We start from the raw sequence: 11,253 nt of genomic DNA, 5'->3' as shown, positions 1-11,253 counted from the left end.
AGGAAAGGCATAGCCTGGACTTTACTTGTTTCTGAAACACAAAAGCCTGGCACTCGAATTACTGGTTCCTTTCCCTTGCTCCTGCAATAATCTTTTTTGTTCTTGGTTCGATCCATGTTCCTTCATGCCTCAGACAGTTATCAGTCGTGACCCATGTGTTGTGACAACACCAAACACCCTGAATGGATCACAGGTCGTCATCACATCAGCCGTGGTTCGCAACCGTGAAGATGTTGAGATGTTGATATGACGTATCATGATTCGGTGGCAACCTATTCTCGCACAGACGTCTTACCCCAGATATGCTCGGGCCTCCTTGCGCTTGCGATAATCTTTACTCCGCCGAGTCAGACTGGAGACTTCCAAGTTGCACATCGCGTTGGAGTAATTAAATTAAGCTCCAACCACGAGTTCCTGTGGACGCGTCAAAACTCAAGTTCAAGACGACACTGCACACTGACCAGAACATGACAGATATGACAAAAACCAGTCGTACCTTGTGGATAAGACTATCTTTTGGTGGGTGTATCAGATTGCAGATTGTGGCGGTCAGAGAAGCCAACATCGACGACAAAAACAATATGTACCTACCTAGGTACCCAGGTCCCTCCTCAGGTAACAACAATGGCTCTTCCCTGTGAAATGAAACTTGTGTTTCCTGACCCTGCGGCTGTCCTGTCGCGCTTGCTTGCATTGTGAGCCCAGTGATGCCCCTGCATCATGCTGCGCTTCTGCAAGATCTGCCCTGCTCGACCACTCGGCCGCTCAAGCACAAACGCACCTCGCCTAACTTGCTTCGAACGGTATTAAGCAGTATTTGGCTCCCAAGGCAGAGTAACGTTTAGAGCCTCATGTTTTGACGACATTACGGCCATCAGAGGCAAATTGTCCTCTTGACAACAACATGAATCCCCACGCAGTTTGACAACCTCTTGGGACATTTTGGTTCCAGATGGTCTCCCCTTTCTGTTCCTCTGCTCCATACTCACCTCGGTGCCTATGGCTAATTTGGCTTCACTGATACCATATCCAGCCCAAATACAATACTGCTATGGTAAAGTCGAGTGCGCATGCAACATGTCGGTAGGTGTGGACGTTTGCCACAAAGTCCATGTTTGTTGCCTGTTGAAGTTCCTCGATCGTGGAGTGCGCCTCCTTACGCACGGTTTGCCTCTGCACCTTCCTTCCTCTTCATCACCTCCCTCCCTCTTTCTTGATCTTCCACCGATCAAATCCCCTCAACATGGCATCCAACCTGATCTTCGCCCATCCGTGTTTCTTTCATTCAGTCTACGCGCGATGCTCGCCGACGTCCACTCGTTTCCTCGACAATTTGCCTTGGTTTAATTGTTATGCATTTCTTCCACTCAAACAGATTCACAGCATGGAATGTTTCTCTGAAACAACGTCTTCCACCGACTCGTCCTGCAAATCATCATCGCGAATCCGATATGTTCCTGGAACCCCAAAGCGTATGTTGGTCCGACTCACGGCCCTCCACAATGCGCAGATGCTGACTCGTAACTCTCTTCAGCTCCAATAGAGCCTCCTCGAAGACGCTCTTCTCTGTTCTTCGCCAGAGTTTTACAGCATAATTGCTCTCCAATCACCCCTAGTCCAAGCCCCACTGCTGACGAAAAGGCCATGTTTGGGAAGAACACTCCACCGAACAATCATGACCTCCTAGTAGGATGTTCGCCGGCAGAGAAGTCGCTCACAACCCCTGGCCATGTGGCACAGATGCAAAAGTTGTTCCAGTCCGCCAAAGCCTCATTGAGAATGGATATTCGATTTGCCGCATCACCTGCTGGCTCCATTGACTCTAGAATTCCTACAAGTTCTACCAAGCCTGCGTCTTCCCCGGATGGCAGCCCGCCAATCCCTGACACCAACTCCAAAAGCTGGAGGTATTCCACTGCACCCAAATTTTTGGCTGAAGTTGAGCTTGACGTCAGAGAGCCATTTCCTCAAGTATCTCCCCAGCTTCCAGACTTGCCTGATAGCGATCTAGACCAAGCAGAAGGTCTCGCAAGCGAACCACTCAGCAGTGGTTTCACCTCTCCAACATGTCGACGAATGATGCTAAATAAAAGCTATGACTCGGAACAGAGTCGTAGCAGAGCCACCCTTGATACTAATGCCAGTCCTGAAAGCTCCGCCATTAGCTTAGATGCAGCCTTCGACCAGAGCAACCTGGATGGCCACCGATTTCAAAATTCCTATTTTCCAGAGGACCTAACCAAACCCATGACAACTCTTCGTGTCACAAACGAGCGAGAACTGGACGTGGATAGTGGCGACAACTCTCCAATCATCATGCACCAGCAACGGAAATCGGGTGGTATACATGGGCAATCGTCGTTGGTGGTCAATGGCTCGGACGACTCAATTACCCTGTCTGCCCCTGCCAAAGCCGCTGCGACTTCAGCAAAGGCGAAAAGAGGCATTCTAAGTGGTCTATTTGCCGACCCATCGGTTGGTAAGCGCAGTCCTGCGTCAATGTCATATGAAAGGCAGGACACAACGACTTTAGACAGTGCAGGGTGTCCAGACCCATCCGTTCATTTGCACAGTCAGCTGGTGTTATGTCCGGAGCCGGGCCTTCACTTTGCCAGCTCCTTCACACCAGCAAAATGTGCCCGTTTTGATGGTAGAGGAGGTCCTGCGGCGATGGTTATTGATCCAAACAACAATCCTCGCTACCCAAGCCTTGGTGTATCGCAACCACGGGTGACGGCCAACGGCAGCCCTACGCCGGCGTTCAAAGTCAAGTCAACAACATCACCCGACGGGCTAAGACGTCAGTCTCATGACTCGTGGTATTCGAGCCCTCCGCTTCCAGGGTCTCGACAATACCACAATCGACCCGGAAGTTCGAAACGATTTTACACCTCAACCGCAAATGAACACTTCCAACCAGGTTGGTACTATGCTCGCGAAAATCGAAACGAATCAAAACCACCTGGCCAAGCCATGTACTCGTTTTCGACCGCAGCCGCCAAAAGGGTAGGCCGTGACCCAGCCCCAGCGTCAAGAATCCGGGATGCCTATAGAACTGATACGTTGACCCCGCTGGCAAAGCCGCCGAGTAGATACAAGAAGCACGGCATCATTGCTCTTGCCAATTCACGGGGCGTGGGAAAATATTATGGTAGGTCGGCTTATACTGCACAAACATGCCAAGTGGCGTCCAGTGGTCCGCGATTTTCTGAGGATGTAAGATTCAGAAGCAGTCCCCCAAATTCGATAGTGGATCCTTCAGAATTTTCCCAGGTCAGGAAGCGAGGTCGTGGAGCAGAAACGAGTCCCATCGATATGGTTCGAGAATCAGTGATCAACGAGGATGAAGAAGATGCCAATCACGATCTGATGTTGGAAGAAGGAGAGGAAGTCATGGAAGTGGACGAAGAGACACAAGCCGCAGTAAGGATGAGCCTGTATGGTGACCCGGGGCGCGGTGGAATGGTGAAGCCGTTGAATTCAAACGTGACATCATGGAGAAAAGGCCGTGGGCGGGATGGATCGAGAAAGAAGCGGCGACCAAGCTACTGGGATGGAGATTTGAAAGAGATAGTTCGAAGTCCAGCGGCGCGGCATATTGTCAGTTCGCCCATACGAAAAGATGATGTGAAGTCACAACAAGCCGAGGTAGAGTGGCACGATTAATCTGGGGAACACCAGGCACAGTCTAGCGGGGATGAACTGGAGGGAATTTCGAGCATAGCCCAAGGACCAACCTTGGCGCAGGATGACGTACAGATGAAAGACTGAATTGCAAAGAGAAATGCACGTTCTTTTCAATGGTGGGAGGCAAGAAGAACTTTTCTTTGGACATGATTGAGGAACAAGACATGTTTACCTTGTAACATTGCTCTCCACACACGGCAAAGTTGGCCCATGGGTTGGTGGGGTCTTTCTGGAACGCTGTAATCGCTGTCATGATTGTCTGACATGTGCAGGGGAATGAGCGATGTGTGACATGGTCTGCATGGCGCCACTTCTTGGAATAATTGATGGGTATCTTGTTTGATCCCGAGATCGACGCGAGCACATCGCTTACTCGAGCCTTAGCAACCGCGACCTTGGTTCTGTCGTCACGAGCCGGTTGCCGCTGTTGGCGGCCCACCCGTTCAATGACAAGGACGACATGTCTTGCGCCAGAGTCTTCTGTTCCCCGAGGCCGTCTCTGATCTCAGGACACTCCTCCTGACCACCGTCTCCGGCGGTTGTCCCACTTTCAGGAAAATCTCCTGCAGTCCGGATTTCCTCGCGCAAGCGCCGAATTTGCGTTTCCAGAGTATGAAGAGCGCGAGTGACATCGAGCAGTCTCGGAATAACGGTCGTCACGGTTGTGGTGAAGTGGGACTGGGTTTGACGCAATGCGGGAGGAATCAGAATACCATACCACTTGAGAGGATCTGTGACTTTGTTTGTAGTGGCATCGCTGTCTGTCGCCGCTGCAGGACGGATGATGCAGCTGTAGTCTATTTCGTCGTCGTCAATCGGACCTTCCAGCACGTGCTCAGATACCCATGTTGCGTCGTGAATGGTACTCTGAGACATGGATTGTTTGGGCTTTACTGAAGTCAGACTTTGAGGTTTCAGGGGCGAGAATGGCATCAATGGTGAGTCATAAGCTGTGTGAAGTCCAGACTTGGGATGGTCATGGTCCTTGGTGGTTGATCGGTCGGACAATCCCTGGTGATCAGGTTGCACTTCAAATTTCTGAGGGATACTTGTCGATGCGGGCGAGGCACATCTCTTCTGCCTTGATGTTCCAGAATCATTCTCCGTACCAACTGAAGCTGTGAGGCATGGGTGTTCATGATGTTTCGGCTCTAACACAACATTCCATAAGCTCTTCATGCGCTCATCGTAGCCCTCTTCCCCATAGCGTCTGCCTGGGCCAAGGTTCGAGGTGCGGTTTGCCTGTGCAAGGGAGATAAAGCCAGATGAGAACTCCTTTGAGAGGTGACTGCGGAGAGCCGTGTATGTATCGAGCAAGGTGAGGTAGCGTACAAGCAAGTCGTCGAGTTGAGCAGATATTGTGGAAGTCTGGCTCGGTAGGGATGATGAGGGCTCGAGTGGTTCAAGGCTTGGTTCAGGGATGGTCGAATCGAGAGATGGAAATGGAGACGGAGATATAGACATGGCTTGGTTTAGTCGCTATGAATGTAGAGACTCGAGCATCTATGATTGCAAATGCATGCAGCAGCGGAACAGAGGTATTGCCCCGTAGTGTATAGAGCGCGTTAGTTAACTGCTTCATGTGATGGAAATAGAGGAGGAATGACGGAATTGGGGTCGGTGACGTTGGTGAATTTCTATCTCCGAAGTTCTTCGCCCGAAAAGAAACCCGACACTTGACCATCCGCTTTGACTTTGATTCATTAATCTGCCACCAGCATCATCCCAGCTTGCTGGAGACTTCTTGTTGTCGATACCACTCTAGGGCCCCCGTTTAGAAGAGTCGAGACTTGGACTCGCAGTTGCATCATCACAACAAAGTCCCAACCTCCACACTACTACCTGCGCCCATTGTTGTTGCCTCTTCAGCCTGCGCCCTTCTGCTCTGGGCCAACCTCATCTCACCTGCATCACGCCACCATTTACTCGTTATACCACCTCCATACCTTGATACACATACCGAGTACCTCCATTGTACCCTTCCCCGCGGATTCTCCTTTATCCATCTTGTCTCCGCTTTCCGGTTCTCAGTCACCTGACTGACCAACGCCATGGCTTCTGCTGCCTTGACCAGCGCGGCCGCCGATACTTCCGCGTATAGCGTACGGTCCTTGTATCGATCTCTACTGCGGCAGGGAAACCAATTCGCCAATTACAACTTCAGAATGTATGCGCGCAGGAGAACGAGAGATGCATTTCATGAGAACCAGCGAGTTGCGGATTCGCGGCAGATACAAGAATTGGTTCAGAAGGGATTGAAGGAGTTGCAAGTCATGAAGGTAAGCCGATGATTCGGGTGCCATCCTTCGCATCGCAGGTGGTTGTCACAACCACACCCGGATGGATTCTTGCACTGATATGTTGCGGAGCTGACTCGCTTCCGCTTCTCCAGAGACAAACGGTGATATCACAGTTCTTCCAGCTTGATCGCTTAGTTGTAGAAGGCGGGAAGACGGTATGACCCTCCTCCATGAGGCAACATCACTATGAACTGTTGCATATGGCCCCTCATACATTCCCACTAACATGTCTAACAGGGCAAAGAGACTGGTGGCACAGGCGACATTGTCCGGCAGAAAGACACTGGGTAAGCTCCCTTCCTCTGCATGGATCAAGCTCTCCACTGACATGTACTGTTCTAGATGGGACTGAAGACTTGTTCCTGCCACCACTCGTTTTGTACGATTACTAGTCATGTTGGAATGGGCGCTACTATTCCCCATGGCGAGACATTGGCTGTGTGATACTAGACAAATATACTACTCTTCCCCACATTCCTGGTGATATCCGATTTGGATGCTCCTCGTGAACCCATGGTTCTCCTTCGCCGTGAAAAACGTCAAGCATTGATTTTACTGTCCATCATCGTGCATCATGTTGTGTTTTGATCTTGCGTACGTCGATGTCGTTGACTTCTCTCTCAATTTTTTTCCTCCTCGTCCTGCGAGGCCATCATCGGCACTACGATGATCCGAAGCCGACCACCCTAGCTATCTAGGGTTAGCGCAATATGCTCCCGGCAAACCTTCTTCTTTAGCTCATCGATTGATTGAAATCTCCTGTCGCGTCGACCAGCCTCTTCTCACCCATTGTCCATATGTTTTCCCGACGCTGAAACATCATCATTGTCATTCATGCCCAGCGCTCTTGTTCCATCTTTATATTACCAAATTCAGTATGAGCCCGGGCGCGTTGTATTGAGTCAGCGGGGATTGTCGACACACCGAATCAAGCATCAATCACATCATGGCACCGGTAAGATGCTCTCTTCATGTCTCCCCTTTTCCGAATACTATGGTCACGGCCTTGAAATGCCAAATCCCACACCGAAGCAGGATTTGGATTTTGTTTAATGATACATGACATTCCATCTACGGGTCGCGGGTCGCGAGTCGCGGCCATGGAGCAGTCGTGAAAGCCAAGACGCTCTATGTACCAAGGGACAAAAGACTCCAGATCTCAGGATCTATAGGTTGGGTCGCATTCCTATGTCACACTGCGTCTCATGTGCAGCGCGATTTGTCTCCAGATGTACTGCAGTGGATAGCTTGGCTGAAAAAGATTAATCCTGACACTTACCCCCACTCGGGACGTGGCCTGAAGATATGCAACCTTTAGCGGACCTTCCTTGCTTATCAAGTTGTAACACCGGGAAGCTGATAATTTTCATAGCTACGATCATCGCGCCATACTCGGAATCAGGAGCATAATCAGCCGCTTCGGAATCGAGCTGGCGTGATTGATTGGGATCCAACAGATGGCCTGCCCGTCAGGAAGTGGGAGCAAGTCACGGTCAAGGTCAACCAGGATCTCACAGCAGATCCTTCAGATTCGAGCAACCAGAATCAGGAGCATACGGACAGTGACTTCCCATGGCCCGAGCAACCGCTGCCTCACTTTTTCAGTCAATTGCCACCACACTCTCAGGTGCGACCTCTCATAGCCCTTTCATGGCCGCGCCCTGCATTATGCTGCCAGAACACTGTGGGAAAGAAATGTGATCTAACATCTGACTAGGAACTGCTGCGACGAGCCCGCCTAGGTCACTCCAATGTTAAACCTCCAGTTTGGGATCGGAAAACAGAGACGTGGATTTCTGGGACTGAGGTTGACGCGAGAAACGCGAACCTTAAGACTAAGAATCTGTCCAACAACCCAGATACCCCTGCTTCAGACCACGAAGAGGAAAACGAGGAGGAAAACAACAACGAAGACCTATTCGATGTCGATGGCGCAGCGCCAGAGAAACGCCGAAAACTGAATGCTGGATTGCAAGAGCGTATCTTTGAAACCAAGAAATGGGTCCAGGTCCCCACAGCTATCGCTGAAAAAACATCTGAGCCAAAATATCTTGCTGACCGGAGGTCTGGCATGGAGTCTCTCTACGGTGGTGCATATAAAGCCACCCACGGCTTTGGATCGTTGGGTTTGAATCCGGGGGCAGGATCTGGTGCGGCTGGATTTGATTTGGGCGATGGTAGTGGACTCGGAAATGCCGCCGGGGTTCTGGGTGGCAATGCTCCGCCTGAACCAGCGCCTGTGCGAAAGAACATGCCCCCGAGAAGGAAGAAGAAGAAGAAGCTCGGCGGTCCTGGGCGACGCAAGGCAGTACCTGTTATTCCGGGGGAGAGCAATCCTGCTGCCACACAGACTGCCAATGCCGAAGTCATCAAGGGTGATCCAGCTGCAGAGGCTGTGGACGATTCTTCTCAACCAGGCTACAGCGCTGCGGGGGATGGAGGTGATGGGGATGGGTCTGGGAGCGATAGCGAGGGTGAAGGTAGCGAGGAAGGAGAGATTGACGAAGGAGGAAAACCCACTCTCGAAAACAACCCCACCGCCGTTGGTCATTCCGAGGTCGAGTCGATGGCAGATGCCCATGCTGATGGCACCGGACTAATGACGAGTGTGCAAGAAGTTCCAACCACGGAAGCCGGCTCTTCAGTCGACAAGCTCGTCGACTTGGACTTGCCACAAGATACAGCCTCCGTGGCTCCCACGCAAGTGACAGCCTCGGAGATACCCCTCACAGACAATCCAATGTCCACCCACATGGTGATGATACCAGAGTCAGCGCCGGAGCTGGATGGTCTACCACAGACTTCCGCTCAAGGGCCTACGATTACGACAGATGGCAACCCGCCCCTCGAAGTCGGTACGAGCCTTACTAACAAGGTGGCCACATCGCCACAACCGCCGTCCCTCTCCGAATCTACATCAATACAAGCGCACGAGCCACAACCGGGTCCCGCAGCCACAATCTCAGCCCCGATTCCCGGCAGTCCTATATCGACCTTAAATGAGACCAATGCGGAACAATTGTCGACGCCTGTCATGCCAAACCAAGCAGCCGAAGATGTCTCTCTTCCTGCAGTGTTGCCGGTGGACGCCACGGGCATAGCATCATCTGCGGCTCCGACAATGGATCTAACTCCTTCTTTAGCAGCTACCGATCCCGTTGCTGAAGCAATTGCGCCTCAGCCTATCTCCGAGATAGCGACGGAGTCAAGCCAGCCAGATCTTCCAACCGTACTGCCTGTTGTGGTTGGAGAAGGATCTGAAGTCAAGCCGGACTTGGAGGGTGGGACGCGGCACGAGGAGACGTCAGGTCCTGATGTCACACCTCTCGACCAATCTTTGGATAACACCAGTGAACATACACCCACTATATCCACAAGTGGCGTTGTCGAGTCTGTGCAACCTTCCGCGGAGCCTGTTGACGCGTCGGGGACAACTGATGCTCTGGCGAGAGATCCATTCCAGCCTTCACATGACACAGCCCCAACTGCAACTTTGACACAATCAATCGCCGACAATGATACCGATACTGCCTTGAATGTTGGGGCCAGAGAAGCGGTTGAGGATGTAAAAGATGGTGGCGTATCAACCGGAGAAGGACAGAGTGGACTAGAAGGCGAAACAGAAATTAACAAGGACGTAGGGCTTGATCTTCTTGGTGGATTGGAGAAGGCAGTTGATTTAGAGGCAGCCAGCGATGAGTAAGCTCAGAAGAATGCCAGGTCAAGCTCTGGTGCAGACGCCTCTAACCAAAGTGGCTGTCACTTAGCCAGGATGCTTTGTACAATATGTCAATTGGAATATACAGATTTTGGGGGGCCTTCAACCTACGCACAATCTGTGTTTCGGGTGACAATTTCGATGATAGACTGCTGAACAGGACTCTACCTTGGGCAGGTTTTTGTCGGCTGGATGATAGCCAAGATTGGTGTGAATACTACTTGAAAGACAGCAACTCATTCGTATAGGTGACGGCGGCTCAGAATTGGGTTGTACAATTATGATTTGAATTCAGTATGTGATTTATGGATACAGTGTTGAGATTTCACGAGAAGTAGAAGCGAGCTCCAATGACGCCCGAATTGTTGACTCGGGACCATTTCCATCGCCCTCGAGCATCAACGTCGAATGACATTCCTCTCCGCCCATGATCTGCAACCTTTGCAATTGTGTCAAATCGTTTCTTGGCTAGGGACGCCTAGAGAGAGCCAGCCGTTTAGTCAAAGGGGTTGGTTCGGGTTCCCCAGTAGGTGAGGAAGACGCTCAGACCCACGGTCTCGAAGATGCGGGACAGAACGCCAACGGCGACAGTGTCAATGGGACGGTTCTCAACAACGAGAGCAGAGACCAGCTAAAAAAAAGTTCAAGTCAGTCAAGTGGGACAGAGATGTAGTAAATATGTGGTGGACATACAGATGGAGAGTAGGAGGCGAAAAAGATCAGACTGCCGAGGTAAGCAGCTCCCTTGTAGCTAAGAGTACCGGTCGAGTTGATTAGGGCGGCGACACCATAGGTTTGGATGGCAGATCCCACGATGCTGCTACCCCAGCTGGCGGCAGCGGTGGCAGTCTCCTTGGACTTGAAGAACTCCTCCTTGCTGTCGGCGGCCTTGGCGCGGTGATAGGTGTCACCAAAGAGAGGGGCCAATACAGCTGCAGAGCTGACTTGGTTGAAGACGATGCCCAGGGCAATCGCAGAAGGCTTGACAGGAGGGAGATCTATGAGGTCAAGTCAGCCAAAGGTCGCATTGCATGAGGTTTCGGCGAAGGGGGGTAAAGAGACTGAATGTCCAACGAGACAAAGCGGGGTGCTGGGGTGCTGGGGTGCTGTAAACAAACCAGGCAGTGGTCGTTTGGGAATACTGACAGTGAAGGGTGGCCATGGCAACGACGCTGGTAGTCAGGTTGTGGTTATGATTAAAAACGAGGCGATGATGGTTGAGAGTAGGTGAAATTGGGGATTTAGGATGAAAGAGAGGAAGGAGAAGAAGATTTGGTTGTCCAGGAGGGCCAAAGGTTTATAAGAGAGAGGGAAGAGGGAATGACGCGAGTGGGAGACGAAATTGACTGACAGCTTCAGATTTCAGATTCATTCCCCACGTAACAGTACCAAACTTGTTACCTTGGAACATGGGCCAATGCCCAAGCTCGGGAATCTACTTCAGTGGCTCAATTACAAAGGCACAGACAAGTGACGCCGTATTTAGGAAACTAACATGTACGCCCAGGAACAGCTCCAAGTTCGTTGGGGGGGGGGGGGGGGGGGGGG

The 11,253-nt window shown here is 51.4% G+C and overlaps 5 protein-coding genes across 6 annotated transcripts; 3 read left to right on the top strand and 2 right to left on the bottom strand.

The window, feature by feature from the left end:
- Positions 1 to 1,243: 1,243 nt before the first annotated feature.
- Positions 1,244 to 3,666, top strand: PV10_07960 (uncharacterized protein; the record flags this gene model as incomplete). The annotated part of the gene is made up of 2 exons (XM_016372926.1): positions 1,244 to 1,472; positions 1,535 to 3,666. 2 exons carry the CDS (start codon positions 1,244 to 1,246, stop codon positions 3,664 to 3,666), a joined length of 2,361 nt encoding a protein of 786 aa, XP_016219837.1.
- A 144-nt stretch (positions 3,667 to 3,810) lies between these two features.
- Positions 3,811 to 5,275, bottom strand: PV10_07959 (uncharacterized protein). The gene has a single exon (XM_016372925.1). The coding sequence runs from the start codon at positions 5,149 to 5,151 to the stop codon at positions 4,057 to 4,059; it is 1,095 nt and encodes a 364-aa protein (XP_016219836.1). The 5' UTR covers positions 5,152 to 5,275; the 3' UTR covers positions 3,811 to 4,056.
- A 105-nt stretch (positions 5,276 to 5,380) lies between these two features.
- Positions 5,381 to 6,461, top strand: PV10_07958 (uncharacterized protein). The gene is made up of 4 exons (XM_016372924.1): positions 5,381 to 5,966; positions 6,080 to 6,142; positions 6,225 to 6,274; positions 6,330 to 6,461. Exons 1-4 carry the CDS (start codon positions 5,739 to 5,741, stop codon positions 6,337 to 6,339), a joined length of 351 nt encoding a protein of 116 aa, XP_016219835.1. The 5' UTR covers positions 5,381 to 5,738; the 3' UTR covers positions 6,340 to 6,461.
- Positions 6,462 to 6,786: 325 nt separating this feature from the next.
- Positions 6,787 to 9,975, top strand: PV10_07957. 2 transcript variants are annotated; one of them, XM_016372922.1, is made up of 3 exons: positions 6,787 to 6,942; positions 7,360 to 7,614; positions 7,705 to 9,975. In XM_016372922.1, exons 1-3 carry the CDS (start codon positions 6,934 to 6,936, stop codon positions 9,688 to 9,690), a joined length of 2,250 nt encoding a protein of 749 aa, XP_016219833.1. In that variant the 5' UTR covers positions 6,787 to 6,933; the 3' UTR covers positions 9,691 to 9,975. The 2 variants fall into 2 exon arrangements, with proteins under 2 accessions (XP_016219833.1, XP_016219834.1); XM_016372923.1 differs by having other exon boundaries at positions 6,787 to 7,614.
- Positions 9,971 to 11,155, bottom strand: PV10_07956 (uncharacterized protein). Its single transcript, XM_016372921.1, has 3 exons — positions 10,852 to 11,155; positions 10,399 to 10,703; positions 9,971 to 10,336 (listed from the first exon to the last, which is right to left on the bottom strand). Exons 1-3 carry the CDS (start codon positions 10,865 to 10,867, stop codon positions 10,202 to 10,204), a joined length of 456 nt encoding a protein of 151 aa, XP_016219832.1. The 5' UTR covers positions 10,868 to 11,155; the 3' UTR covers positions 9,971 to 10,201.
- Positions 11,156 to 11,253: the final 98 nt, after the last annotated feature.

This window comes from Exophiala mesophila (genome assembly GCF_000836275.1).
Source record: "Exophiala mesophila strain CBS 40295 unplaced genomic scaffold supercont1.6, whole genome shotgun sequence".
NCBI classification, from domain to species: domain Eukaryota; kingdom Fungi; phylum Ascomycota; class Eurotiomycetes; order Chaetothyriales; family Herpotrichiellaceae; genus Exophiala; species Exophiala mesophila.
Note: the sequence above shows the minus strand (reverse complement) of the source record. Positions and strands in the feature narration are given on the sequence as shown.

Excerpts from the sequence above, each read along its gene's own strand:
- PV10_07959 (XM_016372925.1), bottom strand. The coding sequence starts at position 5,151 with ATGTCTATATCTCCGTCTCCATTTCCATCTCTCGATTCGACCATCCCT.
- PV10_07958 (XM_016372924.1), top strand. The coding sequence starts at position 5,739 with ATGGCTTCTGCTGCCTTGACCAGCGCGGCCGCCGATACTTCCGCGTAT. Across the intron at positions 5,967-6,079 it reads AGGAGTTGCAAGTCATGAAG|AGACAAACGGTGATATCACA; the intron begins GTAAGCCGATGA and ends CCGCTTCTCCAG. Across the intron at positions 6,143-6,224 it reads TTGTAGAAGGCGGGAAGACG|GGCAAAGAGACTGGTGGCAC; the intron begins GTATGACCCTCC and ends CATGTCTAACAG.
- PV10_07957 (XM_016372922.1), top strand. Across the intron at positions 7,615-7,704 it reads AATTGCCACCACACTCTCAG|GAACTGCTGCGACGAGCCCG; the intron begins GTGCGACCTCTC and ends ACATCTGACTAG.
- PV10_07956 (XM_016372921.1), bottom strand. Across the intron at positions 10,337-10,398 it reads TCGCCTCCTACTCTCCATCT|CTGGTCTCTGCTCTCGTTGT; the intron begins GTATGTCCACCA and ends ACTTTTTTTTAG.